Source organism: Mustela lutreola, chromosome 2 (assembly GCF_030435805.1).
Source record: "Mustela lutreola isolate mMusLut2 chromosome 2, mMusLut2.pri, whole genome shotgun sequence".
In the NCBI taxonomy this organism is placed as follows: domain Eukaryota; kingdom Metazoa; phylum Chordata; class Mammalia; order Carnivora; family Mustelidae; genus Mustela; species Mustela lutreola.
The window spans coordinates 74,738,424-74,766,127 of record NC_081291.1 but is presented as its reverse complement, the minus strand read 5'-3'; the positions used below and the strand labels follow the sequence as shown (position 1 = coordinate 74,766,127).

Here is a 27,704-nt window from a genome sequence, read left to right as displayed (position 1 = left end):
ACCCACTCCCAAAGGTTCATCCCACAATAAGCAAAAGATGAACACATGTGGGCCTGTTTGCGTTGTTTGACACAAAGCGCAGGAACTTTAGAAAATCATCTCGAAACCTAGGAACAGTTTTCCAATGAATGCTTGCAATACCTCTAACAAAACTTTACTCCCAAACAAGCTACCACCCCCGACCTTGGGGTGGCATTGTAGAGGTCACTGCAGTTAAGCGAGGAACAGAGCCCCCATGATGGCTCCCATGTAGTGTCACCAACTTTTCACTATGGAGTAAGAAGCCCAAGGAACAATGTCTTTAGTCATCCACCGGAGCTTCGCTGTGATAAGACAGCATGAGCGAAACCACCCCCAACCCCGACACTCACAACTACAATGTCGTACAGCTGGCAATGAGGGTGCACGGGTACAAGAGAGACTAGCAAGAAACAGGTGGTAAAGATACTACACTTTGGGGCACCTGGGTGGCTCAAGCGGCGAAGCATCTGCCTTCTGTTCAGGTCATGATGCCAGAGTCCTGGGATCGAGCCCTGGAGCCCTCATCGGCTCCCTATTCAGCGGGACATCTGCTTCTCCCTCTGACCATCCCCTTTATCACACTGACTCTCTCTCTTTCAAATAAATAAAATCTTAAAAAAAAAAAAAGAAAGAAAGATACTATACCCTGTTCAATATGCCACTCCCCTTCTGAAAAGGATTTTATTTATTTATTTTAGATTTTTTAATTTATTTGACACAGAGAGAGAGATCACAAGTAGACAGAGAGGCAGGCGGGGGAGGGGGGGGAGCAGGCTCCCTGCTGAGCAGAGAGCCTGATGTGGAGCTCAATCCCAGGATCCTGAGATCATGACCTATGACCTGAGCCGAAGGCAGAGGCTTAACCCACTGAGCCACCCAGGCGCCCCCGAAAGGGATTTTTTTTTTTTTTTAACGTACTAATTAGGCTATTTCTGAGAAAATAAAATTAAGCACTGACCTAGCACATCACTATTTACAGAAGCTTTTTACAGTTGACCCTTGAACAACATGGGTTTGAAGTGGGTGGGTCCACTGATATGTGGATTTTTTTCAATAAATGCAGCACGTACTGTATGTATATTTTCTCTTGCTTATGATTTTCTTAATAACATTTTCTTTTCTCTAGCTTACTTGATTCTAAGATTACTGCAATGGACAGACAAACACGTGTATATCATACAGGTACGTGTCAACTGACTATGTTATTTGCAATAGCTAATAGCAGTTAAGTTTTGAGGGAGTCAAAAGTTCTACACAGATTTTTTTATTGTATGGGGGTCAGTACCCCAAATCCCACGTTGTTCAAGGCTCAGCTGTGGCTCTGGTCAGTGTGGCTGACTCTCTTCACTATGGCTCAACTACTCTTCACTAAGGCTTTGGTCAGTGTGGCTATCCCCACCTTTCAGATGGGGCATCTGAGCTGACAGGGACTCAGAGGTCCCAAGATGTGACCAAACCACACAGACATACAGAGTGCTAAACGGGCCTCAGACAGAAAACTCCAGGCCAGTGCACTTTCTGGCAATCTCTGTACTTGTACAGTCATTGCTCATGTACATTAAAGACACACACTTGGGGCGCCTGGGTATCTCAGTGGGTTAAAGCTTCTGCCTTGCACGGGCTCTCTGCTCAGCAGGGATCCTATTTCCTCCTTTCTCTCAGCCTGCCTCTCTGCCTACCTGTGATCTCTGTCAAATAAATAATAAAATCTTTAATAAATAAATAAAGACACACACTTGAACCCGAGACGTTTTTAAATATTAAAAAGGCCTGTTTCTAAAAACATACTTTAAAAAAAAAAAAAAAGTGACCAGTGTAGCCAAGAAACAACATAGGATTCTGTGACAGATCTAAAGAATTACTTTCCAGAGCCTGGGGTTGGTCTCCACGGACATTGGGACAGTTTCCCAAACACACCCGATATAAAGAATCACCTAAAGCACGTGCTAAAAATTCAGATTTCTCAGGACCTCTCTGGATCTGGAGTCAATCTGAGAATCTTCTTTTTAAATATGTGGGTGATTTTCATCATCTGGCAGGCTTTAGATGAGGGACACATCCATCGTGGCTAGCTGGGGCTGTCTGACACTGCAGTTTAAAACCGTAGGCCCTCATTTATCTGCCCGAATTCCACGAAGGAGATGCTATACTGTTGAGGGCTGGTTGTTTCGAATCTCTAGAAATGACTTCAAGATGCTGGGCAACCAACCTCTCCAATTTCTTATTATTCTAAGCCCCTACCCCATGCCCCTTGTTATGCCCTCTGGGGTCTCACTGTTTTTGGTTGGGGCGGGTGGGGAAGGTGGTATGTGAGAATCCGTAACTGAGACCAAAACAGGGGAAGGATACGGCATTCGACACCAAATAAAGCTCTCCTAAACCTCAGAGGGAAAAGAGATTAGCAGCTATTTTTTATTCCAATTTGTTTTTTAAAGATTTTATTCATTTATTTGACAGACAGGGATCACAAGTAGGTAGAGAGGCAGGCAGAGAGAGAGAGAGGAGGAAGCAGGCTTTCTGCGGAGCAGACAGCCCGATGTGGGGCTCGATCCCAGGACACTGGGATTCTGGCCAGAGCCGAAGGCAGAGAGGGGTACTAACTGTCCTACGGTCCACACTCCCACCCATATATATATATATACACATTACTTTCCAGTGCTAACCCTCCAATGCGAGTGTGAGTCAGTAACGCTGACATACATGATGATTTTGCATCTTTCTCAAAACATTTGACTCCTCTTTTGTTATTAATATGGAAAGTTCCCTGGAAGTTCCCCTCATTAATGATTCAAATGCCAAATGATAAGAGAGACAAGCCATGTGAGGTGTCTACTCCTACCTGCCCCCCCCCCCCCCCCCCCGCACGCCACTGCCCAGCAGGGGAGGACTGGGAGATGAAAAGGCTATTTTGTTTGCAATTTAAAAGATGCATATATAAACAAAGGCAAAATGCATTTCCAGACCAGTTGCCGAGGCCAGGTAAGAACCCAACTAGGGAGAAATGAGTAAAGGAGTTAACTGTAAAATTAGCATTTACTTGAAATCCCAATCCCCTGGCTTTCCTAAACTCGATGATTTCTGGGTTTCTGTCCCTTGTATTCCCTGTTTTGCTGACTATTTTAAAAATGGGATTACGCAAATGCTGGTTGTCCCAGTAGATTCTGTCCCAAAGGCCCTCTCCCCTTTATCCAAACCGGAATGGCGAGTAAAGGCAAGTATTTTTGCTCAATACACACTCAGACAGTAACTGCGAGCAACACTGCTTTACCCTTGGACCGATGAGTAGCCTCTCCTTCCATTTTCCTTTCAGTTGGAAGAAGAGAGATCTGGCTGCCTCCGGGCCAAAAGACTCCACTGAGAAATGGCTGGGTAAGAAAATCCTTCTGACAAACACCCAGATAAGAGTCAGCCTGCCTCCTCTCAGTCCTCAGACTAACTACCACAAGCGACTGGCTTTATTCCCAAGGACCAGGGTGTAAAGAGAGCTGGATGCTGTAGCAACTGGGTCAAGACAGTATGAAACACCTTCCTCCTCCACTTCTAGGAGGGATCCGTGGGAGCCATGGCCATGCCCCAACTCAGCCACAGTGTGGGACAGGCATTCTGCCAGAACTCACACTCCCCATTCCAGGGATCCACTGAGGTCCACACTCTAAAAAAGTTAGGGAGAGCTCACTCAGTTGAGTCCCAAATCACCACGGAAACTCTAAAGAGTTCAGTGACAGTTCTGAAAAGAAGCATCCCTATCATCGCCTCTTGGAGTGAGGTAAGAGGATGGGAACTTGCATCAAAAATAACACATCCAAACAGCAAAAAGGACCCAGTCATCTTCTCCCCAGAAGACTCTCGGAGCAGCCCACCACCACCATTACTCAGGATATTTAAAAACCACACAGGGACTCCACACCACGCTGTCCTCACCTAACGCTGGGGGACAGTGGGGCTCAACTGGGGAAGTTTCTCAGCGCAATTACATACCCACCCTCCCTCCTGGAGGAAGCCTCTCCCGTCCCTCTCCCGTAGCTGTTGGTCAAGGCAGCAATCAGCAGACAGGAGATAATTATGCAGTTCCTCAGCTCATTGACGAGGCCAGCTCCCGGCCCGCTACATCATTCAGATTCATCCAACGTGGTCATGGTCAGAGCGGTCTGAAACTCCCAATTCAATTAAGAAACAGCTACCTCACCTACTAATGGCTCCTGAGGCACTGGGAACATGGTACCACTAGGGACCAGACCCTCAGACTGTACATATTAATTGTATTCTTTTCATGTATGGGGGATGAGGGGGGCATGCGAAAGACATGTGATTTGAGGGTCATTTTGAAGAAGAAATTAAACAAGACAGATCCACTGTGTCCTACAAGGTTCTAGGACCCAGCACCACAGGAGCCTAAGGGCCCTCTCCTGTGGCCTCCCTGAGAATGCATCTCAGTGCTAATTTCCGGGTACCAGAAACCTCCCAAGGCCTCTCTGGCCACACAAACTCCACCCAGTCTCCTCTGGAATGTGCCACACCCTCCCTGCACAAACGCGGCCTGTGACAGAAGGAGACAGTCTCTCCAGCCCCTCCCAATGTCTCCCCACCCCCACAGATCGCCGGGATCCCACAAGCAAAATGCATTTGAATTGCCTGCCGGGTAAGAAGCTGCTTCTGCATCTTCTCCAGCCTCCCCAGGGCCCACCTCCGGTCAGGGCTCGGTCTGGGCTTGGGAAAGGGAGGACTCTTCCAGGCCTGCTGCCAACAGTCCAGAGAGCCGCCTCCTCAATCCACTACTCCCAGCCCCGCCAACAGCACAGAGGTCACTGAACACATCTCTCCTTGCACACGCGTGCACACGCACATATACACACGTGTGTGCATGCATGCGCACGTCAACATCAAACTCACGTCTCACCCCAGAGCGAATTCAATCCAAGAGAAGTACAACGCTCACAAACCAGGCACACACCATCTGCCCTTCTGAGCAAAGACCGACTAAGCACAGAAGGGTCCTCCTGAGCCCTGCCCAGCTGCCATCTCACCCACCCTGCTTTCCAAACCGGCAGGGTCATGCACACCTGCGGTCATGCAGGTTCCAGCACCCCCCACCACCTCCTGCCCGTGTCCCCAGCAAAGGTTTCAAGATCACCACCCCACCCCAGAGGGAGACAATGCTCCTACACATTCCTGCTCTGTTTCGCGGGGGGCCATAATTACCGTCCGAGCATTCTTCATAATACCAGTCTAGTTCATAATAATCCGCTTCAATAAATTTCTGCATAGTCAGTATTCTCGCAGAGGAAAGAACAGACTTCACAGCACCATCAACATCAAGTAAAACACTGCCATGCCTCCCTGCCCTTCCAGAACACTGGGCAGAAGAGCGTCCTGAAACACACCGGGATTAAGCCGTGCATTCTTAATGACAGTCTGCCGCCGAAACAGAAAAAGAGGCCGTGAGAAGCAGAATTCTGGAGGGGCAAGGACAGGAGGGGGCAGAAAGAGAAGCAATTTGCCGAGCCCCCCAGCAGCCCTGCTAATAAAGCGGCAGTGGCCAGCAGCCCTGAATGGGAGTATCCGTTATCGCCCTATCCAGACGCGAGGAGGATGACGTCAGGGACACACACCACCAGCCGGAGGTCTCACTCCAGCCTTGCCTCCCACTTCGTCTCCCGCTCGCTGATCATCTTTCAATCTTACAGTTGCCATAGAAACTGGCCGGCTCTGAAAAATGATGCCAAGATGGAGGAAATGTCTTCCAAGGATGCTGGGAGCAGGGGCGGGGAGGTGCCACACAAGGAGAAAGGGGGGTGCGGGCAGGTGGGAGCTGGGGGCCTTGCCACCATCATCACTTCCAACAAATGTAAAGACAAGAACATCTGCTCAATTCTGAGCCACTATAAAGTCTGCATTTCAAAAAAATGCCACGTTCTAAAATCTGTAACCATTACTTTTGGTTTTCCTTGGTCAACCTGATTTAATACGTGAAACACCTTTTCTGAACATTTTTGACCACCACCTAAAGGAAAGGTAAATCACTCAGAAAATGGAAATGCTAGGGTACCTGGGTGGCTCTGCCTTTGGCTCAGGTCGTGGTCTCAGGGTCCTGGGATAGAGTCCTGCATCAGGCTCTATCCCAGCAGGGAGCCTGCTTACCCCCCTCTCTCTGCCTGCCTGACTACTTGTGATCTGTCAAATAAACAAATAAAATCTTAAAAAAAAAAGAAAAGAAAAGAAAAGAAAAAGAAAATAGAAATGCTTTCATTGAGATGCAGTTCTGCTCTGCTGCTCATGCCTTTGCTCAAACTTCTGGGAAAACAGCTTGCAACATACAAACGGGGGAGAACGCCATCACAAAGGGGCCCAGGCAATGCAAGAGACTGTTTCACTGGCACTCACATGTGTGATCCAAATACAAACAACAGAAGGCAAGAGCCCACCTGCAAAATGGTGTGGTTGCCTCTAGGGAGGGAGGGAATGGGCTTTTGCAACCGTCCTTATAAATGCATCTGTAATGTATTATTTCGTAAAGAAAAAAAATGGAGTCACCGTTGATTAGTGTTTGGCATGTTTTAAATATCACAATTAAATGAGTAATAGATAGGGGCGCCTGGGTGGCTCAGTGGGTTAAAGCCGCTGCCTTCGGCTCAGGTCATGATCCCAGGGTCCTGGGATCGAGCCCCACATCGGGCTCTCTGCTCAGCGGGGAGCCTGCTTCCTCCTCTCTCTCTGCCTGCCTCTCTGCCTACTTGTGATCTCTGTCTGTCAGATAAATAAATAAAAAAAAATCTTTAAAAAATAAAAAAAATAAAAAAAAAATAAATGAGTAATAGATAGATTTTGGACTAACTATAGGTTAGCTTCATCCCTTGAACCAGGGTTTCTCAAGCTCAGTGCTACTGACATTTAAGGTCAAATCAACTGACACTTAAGGTGGCTGCTGGGGGCTGTCTGGGCATTGCAGGGTGCTTAGCAGTGCCCCTGTCTCTACCACTTAGATCACAGGAGCACCACCCCCTCTCTCTCCTTGATGTAAGGACACTGCCAAATGTCCTCTGGGAACAAAAATCTCCCTCAGAAACCAAAGCCCGAAAACAGAACTCCCTACCAAACCTCACCAGCCTGCTGGCTGGATGCCGTAACCATGTACTGGCATCAACAGCAGCCGCGTGGGCTCTGATGGGTTTCTCCTCTTAATTTTCTACTCAAGACCATGTAACTTGTAAGCTAGTAATACGAGAAGGTCTCTTTTCCACCATAGGGAAAGCATGCTCCTTTCCTTCTATGGTGACCGAACAAGGACCGTTTCCCTTCATTCTTCCAGTGGCATATGATGCCTCAGTTCACAACCACGGAAGCATCCCTCTAGGGCGGGGCTTCCAGGAGTTAACATGCCCATGAAGTACCAGGAGCTGTTGCTGAAATGCAGATCTGGACACTGCAGGTATGCAGCAGGCCCAAGACTCTGCATCTCTGACGAGTTCCCATGGGACAGCAGTGCTGCTGGTCCACTGGCCACAGTTGCAACAGTGAGGTAGGTCAGTAGGACGGATAGATCAGGAAGGGTAACATACACAGTGTGTGTGTGTGTGTGTGTGTGTCTGCATTTGAATTAAAAAATTTTTAAGAAAAAACTGTGTAGATATGCGTGCACACACACATGTTTATATACACGCATACACACACATAATTACAAACCCTATGTATGGACTCTTGGGCAGAATCTGTACTAAGTATAGACCTATCTCAACCTTCCTAAATCATGGGAAGCAAATGCACCTCTAATGCTGTGCTGTGAGGTCCCCAGAGCTGGCTTCCTGTCCCCTGTGTAAGTTCCAAAAGCTTCTCCCAGCTCCAGGTACCCTCTCTGTACTCAAGGGCCATGTGCTTTTTTACCAGGCTGTGCTTGCCCACCAGCACAAGATGCTACAAGCAGATCTTCCCACTTGCTGGGTGGCCAACTGAGCCCACTTGGCCCGGCCTGCACACTGGGAGAGCATATCCTGTCCCGTGTGGAAAGCGGGGTTCCTGCCTCTTCAACAACATCAAATAGCAGAACCTCCTCAACTCTCAGAAGGGGAAAGGAAAGCTAAAGGCAGCTGGTGATGAATCTTGGCTCAGGATGTAAACAGGCTTTTGGTAAAGTTTGGAAGATACACAGTGCCAGGGAATGGTACTGTCTCTGGTTATGCTGTTCCCCAGCTGTCACTTATACCCTGGAGGAACTGTGCCCCTCCCTACCGAATTCCAAATTCTTCCTGGGCAACATAGAAATCAGACCCCATCACCTCACTCACTCACTTGAATCCCTGTCCTTCCCTCTCCCTGACCCCTGCTTAGGTACACATTTAAGATTTTCTAGGACATCTGCCTATTTAAAGTCAGCAGCCAATGATTTTAATTGTCGCTATAGCTGTCCCCATTATCTGAACATATCTCTCCCTCTGGTCCTCTATCATGTCTCTCCCTGGCAAGGACAGCACCTCTCAACAGCCCCACAGCAGACCCCCATGTGAGACATGAGCAGAGGCTGTGCCCCAAGGTTTTCCAAGGTTTTGTTTAAAACCTTGAGTTGGGGGCGCCTAGGTGGCTCGGTAGGTTAAGCGTCTGCTCAGGTCAGGATCCCACGGCCAGGGATCAAGCCCCACATCAGGCTCCCTGCTCAACCGAGAGCCTGCTTCCCCTCTGCTTGCTACTCCCCCTACTTGTGCCCTCTCTCTGTCTCTCAAATAAATAAAATCTAAAAATAAATAAATAAATAAAGTTCCTTACGGTGTTTCTAAAAAGATGATTCTAGGCCTCCGGTCAACAATTAACAGATTCCTCAAATATCAGCATGCTCAACAGGTTCAATCCACTATGTCTGGGGGAAAGGGTCCAATACGAATCTGCAAAATGCAGATGAAATAAGTGAACAGGACACGCAAACTCTGTAAAGCATCACAGAAAGTCAAATAAGGGGAGAGACAAAGGCATGCACATTTCCCTTCCCGCACTATGAATTCTTAAAAATACTTTATCAGTATCATCATAAAGGCAAAAAATGATGGATGGATGGATGGACGGATGGACATACAGTCAGACGAGAGACAGACTAACAGGCAGTTTAATTTCACAGTTAAGAGCGTGGGCTTTGGGGCCCCTGGTTGGCTCAGTGTGTTAAGCCACTGCCTTCGGCTCAGGTCATGATCTCGGAGTCCTGGGATCGAGTCCCACATCGGGCTCTCTGCTCAGCAGGGGGCCTGCTTCCCTTCCTCTCTCTCTGCCTGCCTCTCTGCCTACTTGTGATCTCTCTCTCTGTCAAATAAATAAATAAATAAAAATCTTAAAAAAAAAAAAAAAAAGAGCGTGGGCTTTGGTGTAAGATGGCCTGAGGTGTGGTCCAGGCTCCTCACCCACCATCGCTGTGACCTTCTTAGACACCTGAGCCTTAACTGCTACACAAGGGGATTGTAACACCTATCTCAGAGACAAGGCGAGGTTTTAATTAATTAATTAATGCATGGTAGAACACTCAGCACAGTGCCTGGGACAAAGTGAGTTTGCAATAAATACTACTTTCTGATCATCTTCATCACTCAAATTTTTTAAAAACGTAAGTAAGGCAGTATAGGCAACTAGAAAGACAGTATAATTTTCTAAGCTATAATTAGGGAAATGAGGTAGAACCGTCTTGTCTTGGCTTGTCCCCGCATAATTAATGAAAAGGCACTGAGTTCACAGTAATAGGCGGGGGGCAGGACAGAGGACGCATTTCTGAACAGTAACATACTCCTGAACACGACTTACACCGCGTGCAAAAACTCTGCATAACAAATTCACGTCTTACAAAAATGGGAAAGAAAACAAAGTGTGCAGCAACAAGCACAAAGGAAATAGCATCACTTGTGGGTGACTTCCATGGGCTCCTAAGCAAGATTCAGAGGAACATCTACACCGACACTCCCATTTTATAGGCTCAGAAGGATAAAGCAGTCCATCTGCAGCTCTGGAAATGGTGCTGAGGTTGAGATCCGGCTGTACCTGCCTTCAAATCCACATTCTCCTCCAAGAGTCCCATGGCCCGGAGGGTCCCAGTCTTCCTTCCCTTCCTTCCCCACCATCCCCCCACTTCCTGCAGCTGAAAAAGCAAGTTCCTCCACAGCAACCCCCCAACCCCAGAATGCTCCCATCACGGCCCCACCCTGGGGGAATGAGGATCAGGGACAGGTCCCCAGAGAGCCTCAGAGAAGCCACCTCTCACTCACCCTCATCACCCAATACCATTTAGGGCACGCAGGCTGCACACCAGGTGGCCAGCACTTCCTAGCTCACTCCTTCCTCAGACCCTGCTATCTAATTACCAGCCTGCTCGCTGTGCAGAGGAGGCCAGGGGACCCAGAGAATTTAACTCACTTGTCCAAGATCACTCAGCAATTAGAGCACGTAGATTTAAACTGGGCATGGTCCACCTCTACCGTCTTCCCACGATAACTAAGAAAACATCTAAGGATTATTTGCAAATGAACTGTGAAAGGCGGGGGGAGACAAAGATAAAAACTCAAGTTGGCATTTCACAGCAAAAACAAATTGTGGGGGTACCTGGGTGGCTCAGTGGGTTAAGCGTCCCACTCTTGCATTTGGCTCAGGTTGTGAGATCAAGCCCCTGGGAGGCTCCCCTCTCAGCAGGGGGTCTGCTGGAGATTCTCCACCCCCATCCCTCTGCCCCTCCCACTCATGCTTGCTTTCTCTCTCTCAAATAAATCTTTTTTAAAAATTGTGAAGTCCTATTTCCTTTTAAGAACAAACTAAAAAATGATCATGAAAGAATTAAATTGAAAATATCAATGGGACTTAGTGATACTAAAAAGAAATACTATTTCCAGATCTGTCAAGGAAGTGGCCCAGCAAGGACACTACTGCACCAACAACCAGCACGTCAACATTCTGGTGTCCAGCTTTAGGTGAAATGTCAACAGCGTTCCTTGGGAGAGCTGCTCATTCCATGCCTTGAGCAAGAAAAAAACAAGATCCACCTACAAGGCTGGCTCAGAGGAAAGCAAAGATGGCTCCACAAGGTCTTGGGGGTAGGAGTGATAAGGCACAGAAGCCAGCGTAAAAGGATAGTCAAGGGCCAGCTGTGACAAACTGAACATCAAAAACCGAACACAGTTAGTGACATTTAGAGGGAACAAGTCGAGTCTGTAAAGATCGTGGTGATGATCAAGGAATGCCAAGACTAAAAGGGCAATCAAGTGAACGAGGCAACTGATGTATAAAGGAGAGAAGATTATTGGAAGATATTTTTAATGCTTCTGAAGAAGAGGAGGGTGGGCGTGTATGATTGTTCTGTCTCTTCCACTAATATCTTTTATAATGCATTACCTGAACACTTCTCGAAGTAGGGTGGCTGTGAATAAGACAACCGGATATGGAACAAGGAGGCAGGTGGAGAACAGAAACAGAGCAGAATGCTGTGGTCACAGGCCACACCCGGGCAAGGAGGACGGTCCCGTCCTGTGTTGTCGCTTAGGGGAGCATGTAAGCGAATCTAACAGATCCGGTCTGTAGTAATCTATGGCTTCCATTTGTGATCAGATTCAAATGTTGAAAAGAATTTCTAAGCTTCTAAGTTTCTAATGATTAGTTCTGTGAGCGTATGAATTAAATAGCTTCATGCGTATGAGTGATTTTCTATATACACATCTGAACATACACATATGTGTGTACCTAATTTTGAACAGTTATTCAATACACTTAAAAGATGAGTAAACAATAACACTGAACAATTTAAAGCACAAAGAATGCAGTTAGGAGTTTGCCCCCAAAATATCTGATGTCATGGCACACGCCACTTTCCTTCCTCCGTGCTCCTCGGTGATCAGCATGGGCCACACGCTGCCACTTACTCAAGCAGGTGGGTAGAAAGATGGCTTCCCTCCTGCTAGGAAGCAGAACCACTCGGCGGCCCCAATCCCCTCTGGAACACGATCCCAGTCTCTAGGGCTTTTCTCCGCTCGGGAAACAGCATGGCTGGCCTTCTATCTGCACTCAAAGAGGCCAGAAGCCTAATAACAGAAAAATGGGCTTCCTGGCCTTCCAATCCTGACAGGGCTGCTGGAGCTTGCGTGAAACCCAGCCTCACCAGCAGACCTTCCTGCACCTGCTGCAGAGAGAATGCTTCTGGGGAGCTCTCCTTCCGATCTTTAAGACATTGCCACTGCCAGTCACTGAGCTCCTGTGGCAGAAGGCTGGCTGCTGGCAAACAGCTTGCTGTCAGCTACCCCCCTCCCAAACCATCTCCACCTCATTTCAAGCACAGGAAAAGCAGGCACCCATGCCACCTCCCAGTTCTCTGGGGCAGAACAGAGTCTGGCTTTCAGAGACACATCCAAAGGCAGAGACATGGCACTCAACAGTGCACTGCAGACGCGACGTGCGGCCCTGCCTTGGTGGAGTTATTAAAATCCGAGAAGGAAATGGAAAAGAAACAGTTCAGATGTGTCTCAGGTTCCCAGTCTGCTTCCTACAGCCTTGGGGGGCTGCATGGGGCATTCCACTCCAGGACCCAGCGAGTCATATGGCCAATGCCACAGGCTTCAAAACGCAGCCAGAAGCTCCATCGAACCCCCACCCTGCTCCTGCTGCAACTCGGAGCCTCTCTGGCCTGAGTGTGTCCCCCAGGAGGAGCCAATGGGGGTGTGAGCTGAGCTGTCACGTCAATTTCCCACCTGAGCCCATTCCAACTTTGTCTTGGATGCGCCGGAGGGACGCGGGAAGGCAAACAGTCAATCTGTACAGAACTGCTTGCCAAGCATTTTTGGTCTCAAAAGAAAAGATACTTAAGATTGGAATCTGATTTGATGAGGGGGAAAAAAAAAGGTGGCAGGTGGCAGAAGCCAGAGGAAGCTTAGGGGACACGTGGGTAGACTGCCCCCGGAGATGAGTCCCTGGCCACCCTGCTTGACCAGATGCTGCGCCCAGAGCTGCAGGTGCTATCGGGCTCGCCAGCGTGCAGCTGCCCTGCACCGGCCCCGGGACACAGGTCCTCCAGTTCCCGTGGGGCCTGGGCCCACGCCAGGGTGGGGATGGCTGTGACCAGGTGCGGCTCACGTGTGCACTGGGCTCACGCAGCCAGGGCTATTCTGCTCCCATCTCTGCCCCTGCACACCACTGGATAGCTAGAAGCAGCAAAAACAGGCCCAGGGAAAAGTCCACTCGTGGGAGGGGCAAGCAAGAGAAGGGAGAAGGCACAATCCAGGGCTCATCGGACGCTCACCTGTCAACAACATGGCCCCTGGTCTTGGGATGGCAGAAGGACCCAGACAAAGTGTGGGCGTTTACAGGAGAGAAATTCACGGCAACTATTTATAAATGTATTATAATGTATGCACTTTGGTATCATGTTGGTTGTCAAATGAAATAAGAAGTTGTTCCTGGCCACGAGATCCCTTTCCCATCCCCAGCACAGGCTCCACCCCAACCCTGTAATTTGTCTTTCCTCCCCTCATTCGACACCCCCCCACCACACATAACACCTGGGGGAGAAGGATCCCCAGGGCCCCAGAGGGCACCCCTCCCCCATGTTTTCTCCTATGTCACCACCTCACAGAACTATTAAGCCCCTCCCTTCAGGAAGTCAGCACCGGGTGTTACCTATCCATTTCATTTGGCCTATCCCAGTGCCTCTATTTTGGCCACACTTAGGATTTTAATCAGACTGAAGGCCATCTTGGGAAGGTGGCAAAACCAAACTCTGTATGCCGTATGTGGGTTTTTTGTGTTTCTTTTATTTTAAAAAAGGAGAAAAATTTGAACCTCAAAACATGTATCTTTTCATTTTCTCTTCCTGAGGAAGCATTTATTAAACACTTACTTAATGCAAACATGAGGCAGACAAGGGCTCTGTCCCCTTGAGATTTACTCAATGAATACAGAAATTATTTCTAACAGCTTGCAGTCTTTCAGAACATAAGCCTTGCAGAGATCTAAATTTTAATGAGAAAAGTTCGAGGCAATTTAAAATGTGCTTAGAGAATTAGGACAGTATTTCTATCGTGTTCTGAGAGTTCCTTTTTTTTTTTTTTTTTTAAAGATTTTATTTATTTATTTGACAGACAGAGATCACAAGTAGGCAGAGAGGTAGGCACAGAGAGGAGGAGGAAGCAGGCTCCCTGCTGAGCAAAGAGCCCAATGTGGGCTAGATCCCAGGATACCGGGATCATGACCTGAGCCGAAGGCAGAGGCTTCAACCCACTGAGCCACCCAGGTGTCCCTGTGTTCTGAGAATTCTTAAAAATTTTCCCTAGAACTATCACCTGAGGGCAGTAACAGCACTTTTATTTTATTATTTTTTTAAAGATTTCTATTTATTTATTTGACAGACAGAGATCACAAGTAGGCAGAGAGGCAGGCAGAGAGAGAGGAGGAAGCAGACTCCCCGCTGAGCAGAGCCCGACAGGGGTCTCAATCCCAGGACCCTGGGATCATGACCTGAGCCAAAGGCAGAGGCTTTAAACCCACTGAGCCACCCAGGTGCCCCAGCACTTCTATTTTAAAAGAGCAAAAACTACCTTTTTTTTTTTCTCTTTAACAATTTCTTAAAACTGAAAATTAAAGTCTCAAGTCTCATAATTCCTATTATACAATATGGAAAAAATATTTTTAAAGGAAACACAGTAAGACAAAAACAATAATAAAAGAACTTTGTCCTGGGATCCCTTTGACAAAAGAGTAAAAAACTCTCAGTGACATATTTCAGAGAGCCACAGAATGTTTAACGCTGACTAATTTCCAGATAGTAAAATCTGAGTCCCTAAGAGGCTATGAGGTTTGCTCAAGGTCACACATGGAGTTGGCAAGGGGGATGAGGGAGGCGAGGCCCTCTAACACAGGGCTGACTGTTGAGTCCCTCACAACTGGTCTCTAAGAACCACTCAAAAGAGGAAAACCTTCACCATATAGGGAGGTTACCTAAACCTCAAATAGACATCCCCTACCCCCACACAGATTAGCTGCATCTCTCAGTCCTAGCTAACTTCTACAGATAACATCCATTACTGTTCTCTCTTATGAAGCGGTCCTTGGTGAAAAGTTTAAGGTGATCCCTGGATAACACTTTGAAACACACACACACACACACACACACACACACACACACACACACAATTGAGCACTTCAATCAATTCTTCAGGCCATTATCTAATACTGTCATTTTCCAAACATTAATGCGTAACGACCTACCCAAGCTAAGATAAGGGTCAGATATTTTTCCTCAGGTGTCTTGTAAGAAAACACGTAGGGTATGTTCAGACTTCTTTAAGACCAAATACGGCGTTTTCAGGCAAAGTGCTTCTGAGTACTACACGGCCTGAAGTCTTGGAAATAAAAAGATTTAGTCAAAGATGAGAAGATCACAAGTCAGGCCTAGGGAGCAGGGAAATGCTGCCCATTTCAAGCACCTCAAAAGTACATAAGACCTTTTCAAACCACAAATAAGGCCTGGGCTGCACTGAGGATATCTTATGATAGAAAGAATGGGCTTGGTCCAGCTGGGCTGAGATCTGCTTCTCCCCTATCCTGTGCGACCTTGGGCTGGCAATGGAGGGTCCCTCTGAACCACGGCCTCCTCATTTTAAAAATGGGGATAAGCCAGTCTCGATCTTTGAGCACTGCAGGGGGACTCATTGCTCAGAATGTAATAAGCACTCAATAGATGTCCTTTTCATTTTTCACTAACCACCATGACGTACAAACCATCCAGCAGAAATTAGAGACGAAACCTGAAAAGAATTCTGTATCCAAAGAATGAGGCATCCATCAATCTCGGGATCTCTGCTGACCATTCTTAGGTTAGAAAGAAAAATCAGGAAGTTTATGAACTCTTAGCACCTCATGGAATGATGTTCTACTCATTCACTCACTCAACATTTATTCCTCAGGGCTCCTAATGATCTCATGACTCTGTATGATCTCATGCTCACCAAGAATGGGCTGCTTTTTTGCAGTAAGTTAATATCTATTTATTTATTTTAAAAGATTATTATTTATTTGGCAGAGAGAGGATGAGCAGGGGAAGCACCAGGCAGAGGGAAAGGGAGAAGCAGGCTCCCTGCTGAGCAGCATGGGGCTCAATCCCAGAACACTGGGATCATGACCCAAGCCAAAGGTAGACACTCAACTGACTGGGCCGCCCAAGCATCCCAGTTAATATTAAATCTAAGAGTAATCGTTCAAAGAAACTTAAATAAGTTCAAAGAAACTTAAAAACTGCCACATTTTCAAGCCAAGTAAATTCCTAGAAATACACCTTAAGGAAATCATGAGTTGGGTAGACACCTACAGATGTGGAAGGATGTTTTCGGGTGTGTTATCTGAGGAAAATTTAGAAACGGCCCAGATCCTTAATAACAGACCAACAACTAGGTATAAATGATGGGATATTAAACAACAATGAAAATTGTGCTTTTCAAGAATTTTAATGCCACAGGGAAATGGTCAACATATGCAATTAAGTAAAAAAGCATTATGTCGGGCGCCTGGGTGGCTCAGTGGGTTAAGCCACTGCCTTCGGCTCAGGTCATGATCTCAGGGTCCTGGGATCGAGTCCCGCATCAGGCTCTCCGCTCAGCAGGGAGCCTGCTTCCTCCTCTCTCTCTCTCTGCCTGCCTCTCTGCCTACTTGTAATCTCTGTCTGTCAAATAAATAAATAAAAAAAAAAAAAATCTTTAAAAAGCATTATGTCCCCAGATATGTAATATATTTGTTGGAGGAAAAAAAACCCACTAAAAATATCTCACAAAAACTGAGAAATGTTTGCTAAGTTAGTCATCTTTTTGTCCTAAGTCTTGCTAAATTACCTACAATCAGCAAATTTTTATGATCAAAGGATATACTATTTTTAAAACCTCACTCCCTTTGAGGACCGTTGACATTCACTAAATGGCCAGGCACTAAGGGCTGAGCGATGACAAGCATCCCTGCTTCCTCCACCCAGAAAATCAGAAATGGACACCATGTCCCAACAGAGTCACAGAACCTTTTTTTTTTTTCCACTTAAAAAAAAAAGAAAACCAAGGTCCAAAGAGGTTTCACAACTTGCTCGTGGAGATGACAGTAACACTCACTCAGGACCAGGACCAGAAGGTGCCCCTGAGGACAGAAAGGACGGGACGTAGCACAGGCAGTGGCCGGGTGAGTGCCTGGGGCCTCCATGCACGTCAGGTAGCTGTGAGAAGACGGGCGTGAAGATGACAAACCCGTGCTCAATTTACAAGAGACTCCAGCAACGCATCCTGTCGGTGGAGAGGGACATGCAGAAGCAGAGAGACACGGCTGAAGAAAAGCGGGGGAGGGCAGGAGACCCCGAGACAGGAGACTGGTAAGCACCCATCACGAAGCAGAGGAAGGAGAAAAGAAATTTACCAAAAAGGAACAGGAACAAGCTAGACCAGAGAGGACTGGTCCAAGGAGAGGCAGAACTACAACACTGCCAGGGACAAGTCCCCTGCACACAGAGCTGCTACAGCCCTCTCTAGTCCCAGGCACTCCTGCGGGACCCGGAGTCCCAACAAGGAGTCGTGGCCCCCCGGAGAGCGGGCCGCCTGCCCGCAAACACACCACTGTCTCTCTAGCCTGGCCATGTGGGCTCGTAGGAATCAAGTTCTTTTCCCTACCAAGGCTCATTTGTCTTTGTCCCCAGATCTGTTCATGGCCATTTTTGCTTGTTAATGTAATGACAGAGTTACATTTATTATTTCATGAGTTGCACAGACAGTTGTTTCTATGAAAGCGAAGTTTAATACCCTGAAAGACTAAATTAAGGATTAAATGGCTAATTCAATTTGCCTTTGCACTATATCTGAAAAAAATCACTTAACAAAGAGGGGATCATAGACTTCAAATCCAGTGTATGTGTCCTAACAGATTCATGAAGGTAAAGCGCTTACGAGCCCCAGACCGGCCAACAGGAAGCACTCCCCAGATCTGACTCATTATTATTACTGCTTGCATCATCGTGGTGGAAGCATATAGACATATGACAGCCGCAACAGCAGCCAGGAGGAAAGGGAAGGGACAGCACAGCTGGCTGCTCTCCAGGAAGGCAAGAGTCCAGAAGGGAGTGGTCCCTGTGTCACCCCTGCTCCCAGGGCACCAAGACCTCCAGGGACAGATAGGTAGAGATGCTGAAGTCCAGCCAATGCCCTGGCCAGTTAGACCTCCTGCAGACGCTCTGGGCTTGCATACCTTGTCCCAAGCACTTTCCCGCTGCCCTCAAAGAGTCCTAGGGTGGTGAAGGGTAACACACAAGCTCATAAAACACTCATGATGCTTGGAACCATGTGGACACAAGTGAATGAACACAGTGGAAATCGGCGTATGACAGTGACTGTGGACTCCAATCTTCCCTGGACACAACTCCAGAGGGCCAGGGTGAGGGCCAGAGGGACCCATCCATGACCCCTGGCCTGTGCAAGGCCGGTACCATGTACAAGCTTGTGAAACACTTTGCCACAGGCCTCAGGTGCTCCAGCAATGGTCTTTCATTTTTTTGTTGTTTAAATGAAACTTTAAAAACAGGGACCTGGTAGAATATGTAAGTTCCCAGACCCCACTCACTCCTCCCATATAAGCAAGGCAAGCAACTCTGTGCAGAGGCCTGGAGGGCTTTCTGCATGGGCCCACGTCCAGCTGCAAAGTCCCTGCTCAGGTAAGGGAAGAAAATCCATAATCCAGGAGCCATTCTTACTTCCTTAGCCAGAAAACCTGAGCTGGAATTCAAAGAAGTCAAGTTCACAAAAGATTACAGGTACATACAAGGCGCTCAGTAAATACCTGTTGGCTGATTCATTAAGATTAGTTTACAGTAAGAGTAAACAATAGAACAATGTCTTAAAACTCTTATTTACTTTATAACCTTCTTTTCTCCTTAGGAAAAAAGATTATTCCAGGTAAAGTCGGAGGTGAAGTGGTCAGGGAATCCTACGCACTTGAGACACAGAGAGATTGCTTTTCTTGACCAAAGCTCCTTAACCAAAAAGTGACACAAAGCAGGCCCTGGAAATGAGAAATGGGAAGGGGCCACAGCCACCTCTGTAACAAGTCAGTCATGTCCACGTCTGCTGTCTGCAGAATGCTATGTGACAAGAAAGGTCCACAGCATACACAAGTTGTTTCCACCAGGGGAAAGGAAACGTGACCTACAGACCACATGACAGAGGCAAAAACCACAGGGAAGCAGGGAGGAAATCTCAAGTTGACAGTACGTTCCCACTAAGTGTCACTTGGGACAGTGACCTTTAGAGGAAAAAAGTCAGATCTTAAATATGTAGGAAACACATTTTATAAACAAATAGCTACTGATGTTCTCAAACTGAGGGTCTGCTCTTCACATCCCCCGTGCCACATCAGTTTTACTCTTAAACTACAATTGTTTTCTCGTTTTGCTCTTCTGAGAGAGTAGTTAAGATACAGAGGCAGAGCAGACAACCTAGGTTTGCTACTCAGCATCCCCCACCCCTTGCAAGCTGTGTGACTCTGGGCAAGCTTCTGTGCCTCAGTGTCCTCATCTGTAGGATGGGGACAGCAAGACTCACTCAGAGGACACTGTGCAAACTGAATGAGATACATGTAAGGAATTAGGAACAGTGCCTGATACACAGTAAGGGCTAAATGCTGACTACTCTGTCTTCCTCCTAGACCATCTAATCCTAAATGTCCCCATTTATGGGTACATCTGCTATGTGAATCATTTTCCTGTTCTGTTTCCCACGCTCCTCCAGAATTTAAAAAAAAAAAAAAAAAAAAATCAACCTGTTAAAAATTTGTCTGAAAAGGTCATTCTACCACTTGGTAAAGGGAGACACCCAAAGAGGTATCCACCTCTTCTTAACAAGCCAGGTGAGGGGCTCCTGACTGGCTCAGTTGACAGAACATGTGACTCCCAATCTCAGGGCCATGAGTTCAAGCCCCATGTTAGGCATGGAAGCTACTTAAAATTAAAAAATGAAAAATGAAAAATTGAAAAAAACAAGCCAGGGGAGGGCCAGATCCAAAAGGCAAAGCATCATTCCTCTACTCTGGGAAACAGCCTATAAGAGTGGGAACTGAGGTTTACCTCATCTCCTATTATCAGAACCCCTAGGGTACCCCTTATTCCCACTCCCACCCACAACAGAGAACCACTGCCCTAACTGATGAGAAAAGACATCTAAGAGGAAACAGCTCTGTTATCTTCTCCCACACCTCACAACTGACTTGACACACCGGTGAGTCACAGCGCTGTGGCCATGGAATCCCCTGGGTTACGCTCCTATAAACAAACAAGGAAACCCAAAAAGGACACCATGCATGGAGCAGGGCTCCTGATCTGTGCCTTCCACCGACCTCTCAGCCAGTTTGGCCAGGCTCACAGACCCCTTCTTAGAAGACAGGGTTGAAAACACAACATAAAGTACAGACGACTCGGAGGAAACCAACTGTATTGCAATGCAGCTATGAAAACTTGCAGAAAGTCTGTGATAGAAGAGCTTATCAATGCATTAAATAACAAGATCGACCAGCACATCTTACAACGAAGGTAATTTCAGAGCCGTGACGAGAAGAGGTATTTCAAACCATCTCCACCGCAGCAGGACATGAAAATCTTCATTTCTAGCAGTGATGAAGCCACAGGGCCTGCTGATACCACCGTGCTTTGTTTTCTGGGTTCACCATGAAAGGAAACCCTGCATTTCAGTTAGAAATCAGTGAAAATAAAGACGCCATGTCATTTCTTTACAAGTTCACAGAATCCCCAATTTCCCTCTACAGATCTTCAGGGGTCCTAGGACCTCCATTTGAAAGCCATGCTGAGGAGCCTGCTCTATTTAAGAGTTTCCCCCTGATCATTCATTTAATCCATAGTTAGCAAATACCCGCTTTGCTCTAAGCACAAGTAACACAGAAGAAAAATACAAAATTAATGTAAGACTTGGGGGCAACCGTGCCCTAAGAACTATCAGAGTTTCCGCTCAGCTTCCTCTAATTTTGGCATAATTTTGTTATCCACGACCAAATGCATAACCAAAACAGAGTGCACAAACAGAAATGAGCCACAGCGTCTGCTCGAGTCTACTGTCTGCAAGTATTTCAGAAGCTGGAGGTCAGTGCTATGGAAGAAATACAGGAGCCCTCCATGCTTCCACTTCCTCAATAACCAAACCAGCCCTGCCCAGACTGCAGACACTGCATAGGGAAGAAAGGAGCAATTCATGTGAAAGTTCTCCGAGAATACTGAAGTCCTGCCTGTGTATGGTTCCTGTTATACCGTGACTATAAGCGATTCACTCATGCAGGGACCCAGGAGCCTCCCACAGCAGAAATGGCCATGCAGGGTCCTGCAGAATCACAGGAGGATCTCTTAAGGAAGAAGTAACACACGGGGATTTGGGGGGAGGAAAGAACCAAACCAAACAAAACCAAACAAAACAAACAAAACCACAAAAGAAAAACAAACAAAGAAAACCTGTCCTGCTCTGAATTCTACCATGAAGCAGTCTGAAGGAACCAAAGACAGAACTTGCCAAGGACATGACTCTGGACACAGTTTTCTATCCAACACCACATCTCTTGGTATAACAGATACCGTGAGTCAACAAAAGGGACCAGCAAAGAGCTTCCTATTCACTGCCAGACACGTCAGAAAGTCTAAAGCTCCACTGGGAACACTGGTACAAGTCTAACATGCTTCATATTTGCCCAGGTGTGGATTATTCTATTTTTATTCCAACTGAAACTGATTACCTGCCGTGTTCATACACCTGATTTGTCTCAGGTATAAACACAAAGGTCAGTCTAAACAAAATTCCCTTCTCATCGATATCTAAGAGAGAAAATGAGAAAACAGCCCAAGATACATTCTAAAAGAGAAGTTTGTAGTTCCATCTTGTTTATTATAAATGATTTCCCAAATTCAAGAACACTGGAGATCACTCTGTATTGAGACAATAATTACAGAAAACTTATGGGCGTTAGAAGCTGGTTTTGAACCAAGTTACCATCAAGTAGAAGCAGGATTGCTATACTTTTTCTTTTTAAAGGCGATACAATGATACACAGGTATGTAAATTATCTCACTGCCAAAGTGACATCACTAACTCAGACAAGGTTAAAGTTAACTTGAATTTTAAAGTCAGAGGTGTCAAGACAATGGAGAGCTGTGTCTGTCCTACCAACCTCATTGGGCTGTGTTGAATTTCTAAAGCGTAAAATGATTTCTACAAAGGTGCCTCTTGAATGAATATTAGAAACATCATAAGCATGTGATTTTTTAAAAAACTATCACATGTTTTCCAAATCTGCAATATCGGGTTTCACACCCTTGTAACCACATGTTGCAGGGGGCGGCGGGGGGTGGGGGGGAGGGAGGCGGGGACCCACATGGTATACTGTTCACCCTATCAGGTATCAACTCTGCAGCCCCAGAGCATGACAAGTTTGTCGCTGGAGCAGCCTTTGGATTTTTCTGAATAACCAGCTTAGTGGGCTCTCACACAGAAATCGTTAGTCTTGGAAAACCAAGTTCACAGATACAGAGAATACATTGATAGTTGCCAGAGGCAGAGCTGGGAGCTGCGGTGGGGGGGGCGGGGGGGGCAGGGAAAACAGGTTAAGGGGGTCAACAGGTAAAAACTTCCAGCTATGGGGCGCCTGTGTGGCTCAGTGGGTTAAGGCTCTGCCTTCAGCTCAGGTCATGATCTCAGGGTCCTGGGATCAAGCCCCATATTGGGGTCTCTGCTCTGCGGGGAGCCTGCTTCCCCCTCTCTGCCTGCTGCTCTGCCTACTTGTGATCTCTGGCTGTCAAATAAATAAATAAAATCTTTAAAAAAAAAAAAAAAAACTTCCAGGGGCGCCTGGGTGGCTCAGTGGGTTAAGCCTCTGCCTTCAGCTCAGGTCATGATCCCGGCGTCCCGGGATGGAGCCCCACATCCAGGCTCTCTGCTCAGCAGGGAGCCTGCTTCCCCCCACTCTCTCTCTCTCTCTCTCTCTGCCTGCCTCTCTGCCTACTTGTGATCTCTGTCAAATAAATAAAATCTTAAAAACAAAAAACAAAAAAACAACCTCCAGTTATAATATATTTATAAAATAAATATGTCACGGGAATGTAATGCACAGCATGATGACCACAGTAATAATACTGTATTGCATGTTTGAAATTGCTAAGAGAGTAGATCTTAAAAGTTCTCACTATGAGAAAAAAAAAATTTTTTTTCTAACTATGTATGGGGACAGATGTTAACAAGACAAAGATTCATTCATTCATTTTGCAGTGTAGACAAATATTGTTGTACAATATTGTGTTGTGTACAAAATTGTGTTGTACACCTGAAATTAATATAATGTTATATGTCAATTATACCCCAATTTAAAAATTAAAAAAAAAGAAAGATAATGCTCAACCTTGGTATACATGTCTTGCTATATCATATAAATAATGCTACATAGCCAAGATGTTCTCAGTGACTTTAGTTTAAATGCAAACTCCTTCCCAGGGAGAGTTTCCACGGACTCACATGGTATTTTGGTAAAAGGCGGGAAATGGGAGTATTTTCAAATTCTTCTGTACAGTTAAGAGAAAACTGGTTCAAATGAAAATTCGTACCTGGTCCCCACCACCCTAAAATTTCTACTCAGAACACTCAATATCAAGGCCTTGTGTGTGGCTAAACCCTAGAGCCACATTGCTCAGCACACCCTACCACAAACAGCAAGCCATAAGACCTGCTAACCAGCATGAGGTCCCACGTGGGGCCATGGCTAAGGACACCGGCCATCACAGTGCTGTCACCAGATGAAAGGGAACTACTCAAAAAAGGAAAAAAAAAAAATAAAAAAGAAAGGGAACTACTCACGGAAGTACTTCAGCGTCTCTTCGATTTGCTCGGTTGTGAGGTCAATGTTGGCATCTGGAGAAATGAGGGGTGTATGGAGCCAGTCGTCGTGGTCATAACCGTAGATGGTGTCGGCTCTTAACTTATAATGGGGCAGCTGCTCCTCCAGCAGGCTGATGATCTCGACTTCCGGAAGATCGGTGCTGTTGCACACGTCTACAGAGAAAAAGACAGGGAAATGAGAGCCCAAATCTGGCTCTGGCCTTGCGGCTGCTAACCACCAGCATCATGGCCCCAACAGGTGTCTTTGCCTACTTACCCAAAGCAGGGTGAGGCCAGATTTGGCCACCAAGAAGGGGCCTTCTTCCAATTTAAATTCCACTCTCAAAATGTACAAGACCTACCTGAGACAGTTCCTATACTGTTTTGAGCAGCTCACTTTCTTCAAAGTGAAGCCACAACTCTTAGGCTTTCTGGGTCCCGACCCTTTCTCGGATCATTCTCATTCAAACACTCTACCTGTAAGCCAAACCTGCTACAGTTTCACCAATATGTCTAACTGCTGCCTGCTACTCTTACCACTCAAACCATCCCCCATCTGGGATTTTTGCCTTCATTTAATTCACTCAACTGTTCATCCACCTGTATTTTTTCCATTCATCCATCCTAATATACCCTGAGTCTCAGAGACACAGGAGATGCACCAGTCTACACAACTGTCATGGTCCTGCTTTTGCAATGCTTGTGTTCTTGTGGGGCTTCCAACCATTAAAGCAACAGGTGCCCCTCCTTTGAGGCAGAGGCTAGATCTTCCCGGATATGTTGGTGTTTTGAACACTTCAAGAAGAATTAACCTCTCTCCTCCCTTCCATATTCCTACAGTGTTTTGTTAGATATTCTGCTAGGTTCTGTCTTCTGGATATTTTAGTATCCAATCTGTCCCCTGGGAGATGGCCAATTTCCACCACTGGTTTTTCTCAATCCACCACCTGTACCCCTCCTAGGTCCTGGCCCAGACTGTGCTCAAGGGGTGTACCTCAATGCCTGTGAAGGTCCTTCGATTCCTACAAAGCCCATTAAAGAGGCCTTATAATTAAACAGTAAACACAACAACACAGCCAGTATACCCAGGACAAGACCAGTCTTCCTCAACTTCTCTACCGTGAGGAAGAATGAATTAAATAAATGCTAATGGGTGAGCCTTGATTATCTCTAAACTAATCCTGACATCAGTGACCATACTGGCCCAGTTCGCAGAGAATATTCGTGACCCATGACGGCAAACGGCAGATGAGAGCAGTGGTGGTCTTGTGACCCCACAAAGAAACCAGAGCACCCATGGTGCTCACGGCTGGACAAGAGAGTTACCTTGGTCTTTCCTCCTAGATCGGGCTCTCTGCTCAGCGGGGAGCCTGCTGCCCTCTCTCTGCCTACTTGTGATCTCTGTCAAATAAATAAATAAAATCTAAAAAAAAAAAAAAGGCTACAATCAAAGCAATTCTTAAGAAGTTTATTGCACAATGTTCTTGCCTTGAAGTAGTAAACAGAGGCAGCGGCCTGGGTCAAGGTGGAGGGCAGAACATGGGACTCCGCCTCCCATCCCTCTCCAAAGTGCAGGAAGGGGCAGGAGAAAATCCTCTGGAGTTACACGAAACCACACAAGGTCAAGGTGAAGTAAGGAAGAGATGCTGACAAGAGATCAATCACTCTTAGGAGTCATTCTTAGGACATGGAAGGTGGCATCAAAGGAAAGGAGAGAGGCCCAGCCTGAACACAAAGGAAATGAGTGGCACAAAGAGTGGGAGCAAAGCAAGCTGGAAAGGGGAGGCGGAGGGAGCAGGAAGGGCCCGGGGCGGGGCCTTGAGATTCACGGGGGAACCAAGGCCAGCAGAGCAAGGAAGATCAGTCCCTTTGCTGCTCTTGGGGCTGAACCAAAGCAAAGGTGGCAGCACGGCATGGCTACAGGGCCATTCACACTGGAGGACAATATGGAGCCTCCTGTGCCCACAACAACGGCTATCCCGGAGACTCTGTCCTTCCTGTTTAAGGCCACAGGACAGGCAAAAAATATACAGAATCACAGGTCAAGGAAGCGTTTGGTGACCCAGTGTCACCCTCTAGGCAAGAGCCCTCAGAAAGCACCTGTCAGACTCCCTCCACCTCCTACCACCCGACCCACACCCCACCCTGTCTTACTCAGTTCATTATGCAAAGCTTTACCACAGAACATTTCAACTCAGAAAGTCAGTATGGTTTTTCAAGCACTGAGGAAAGAGAAGAAAATAAGTACAAAGTGAAGACATGTAGAATTTTCCTTGGAGCTTTAGGGACTGGAGGGAGACAACATCCGAACACTCGGATTCTTGGCTTCGTGTGGGAAATGTCACTGCAAGCGCTCTTGGCATTTCAGCCAGCTGAAAACCAGACCAGAGCTGCTCTGCCACTTAGCAAAGGTCTGCCGCAAACAGAAGGGGCCTCCTCCCTGAGGCCAGTGCCAACAGCCCAAGCTCAAGACAGATGTCTCCTACTTCTTCTCACCTCCTGCCAACAACAAAATGCCACTCAAGAGGCTCAAGTAGGGTGCGTAACTAAGCAAGTATTTCCACCCCTCATAATCAAGTGAAGAGTAGTCCTCACAAAGCTCATCTTGGGGAGAGGCTTCATGGTTTTAAAAATGGCGGCCTTGCAGCTGAGGGGACACAGGGTCGAGGAGGGCTGACACCTGACTGGCAGCCTCTTGTAACTGAACACAGATGGGCTCCAGTGCCAGCCTATGCCGAGGAGACCAGGCAGGGGACCGACACATTCCTGCATGACTCATCCCCCCAACAGCGTAGGGTCTTCTGGTGTCACTGCTCTGGGTGCTAGGGAGGGCAACTATCTAAAACAGAAGTCCCTTCTTTCTAAGAATACCGGGTCACTTCTGAGCATGTTGGCAGCTGCTCAGACTGAGGCTTGACCTGCCTTTCTACACTTCCAGGACTGAAGGTCAACGTATTTACAGTGCAGGTCTTGATGTCCAGGAGAGGTTGTTTCCCTCAGAGCACATGATGACTGGCGAGATAAAGTATCAAAAGGTGAGACTATGCCAAAATGCCTCTTTTAAAAAAACAAAAAACAAAAAACAAAAAAATCAGATGCCTGCATGGCTCAGTTGGTTAAGCAACTGCCTTTGGCTCAGGTCATGATCCTGGAGTCCCAGGGTCAAGTCCCGCATAGGGCTCTCAGCTCTGTGGGGAGTCTCCTTCTCCCTCTGATCTTCTCCCCTCTCATGCTCTCTCTCTCTCTCAAATAAATAAAATCTTTAAAAACAAACAAACAAATAATTCTGTGTATTTGATTTTGCCATAACATGACCAGCCATATAAACATAGCAAGTTTTCGGCCTCCTGGAAGGTCCAGAGAATCAGAGCACAGGGAAGAACTGCAGAGACCCAGGGAGCATTCCTTGAACTTGACGGCAGGGTGAAGAGGGGAACACCACATCTGCCCCACGGAGAAGACAAACTCAAGGCCTGAGGCTGGGTACACATAGCAGGAGAGCCTTCTAGAATTCTCCAGGAATGCCTGCAGTGTTGCAGGCCCCCAGCCAGCTGCGTGCAGGGCACTCTCTGAACCTGCCATCAACCTGGGACAGAGAATATCTGCTCTGATCAACAGAGGAGGAAGCAGAGATTCACAGGGGCTGTGGAATATCTTGTTGGTCAAAGCCATGCAGCTAAGTGGCAGCTGCATGAGAAGCCTCAGCTGTCTGACCAAAAGCTGTGCCCCTCCCTCCGCCACCAGCAGTCTGTCCCTCCCAGGCGGGTGCACAAGAAATGCTGGGGAACTCCCAGGATATTCCAATCAGGA

At 46.9% G+C, this 27,704-nt stretch overlaps 1 protein-coding gene across 16 annotated transcripts in view; it reads right to left on the bottom strand.

Moving 5' to 3' along the window:
• The window catches only part of TRAK1 (trafficking kinesin protein 1), a 119,487-nt gene that overhangs the window by 63,666 nt on the left and 28,117 nt on the right, over positions 1-27,704 (bottom strand). For 13 of the 16 annotated variants that reach the window (XR_009350854.1, XR_009350855.1, XM_059162324.1 and 10 more), the window contains exon 2: positions 23,874-24,068. Coding sequence is in view for 13 of the 16 variants with exons in the window: in XM_059162316.1 (XP_059018299.1) it covers positions 23,874-24,068 (195 nt within the window). In the remaining 3 variants the exon portion in view is untranslated. Of the gene's footprint in view, positions 1-5,220; positions 5,540-23,873; positions 24,069-27,704 lie in introns of those variants that run through there. The other 3 variants (XM_059162321.1, XM_059162323.1, XM_059162325.1) reach the window with 3 other exon arrangements.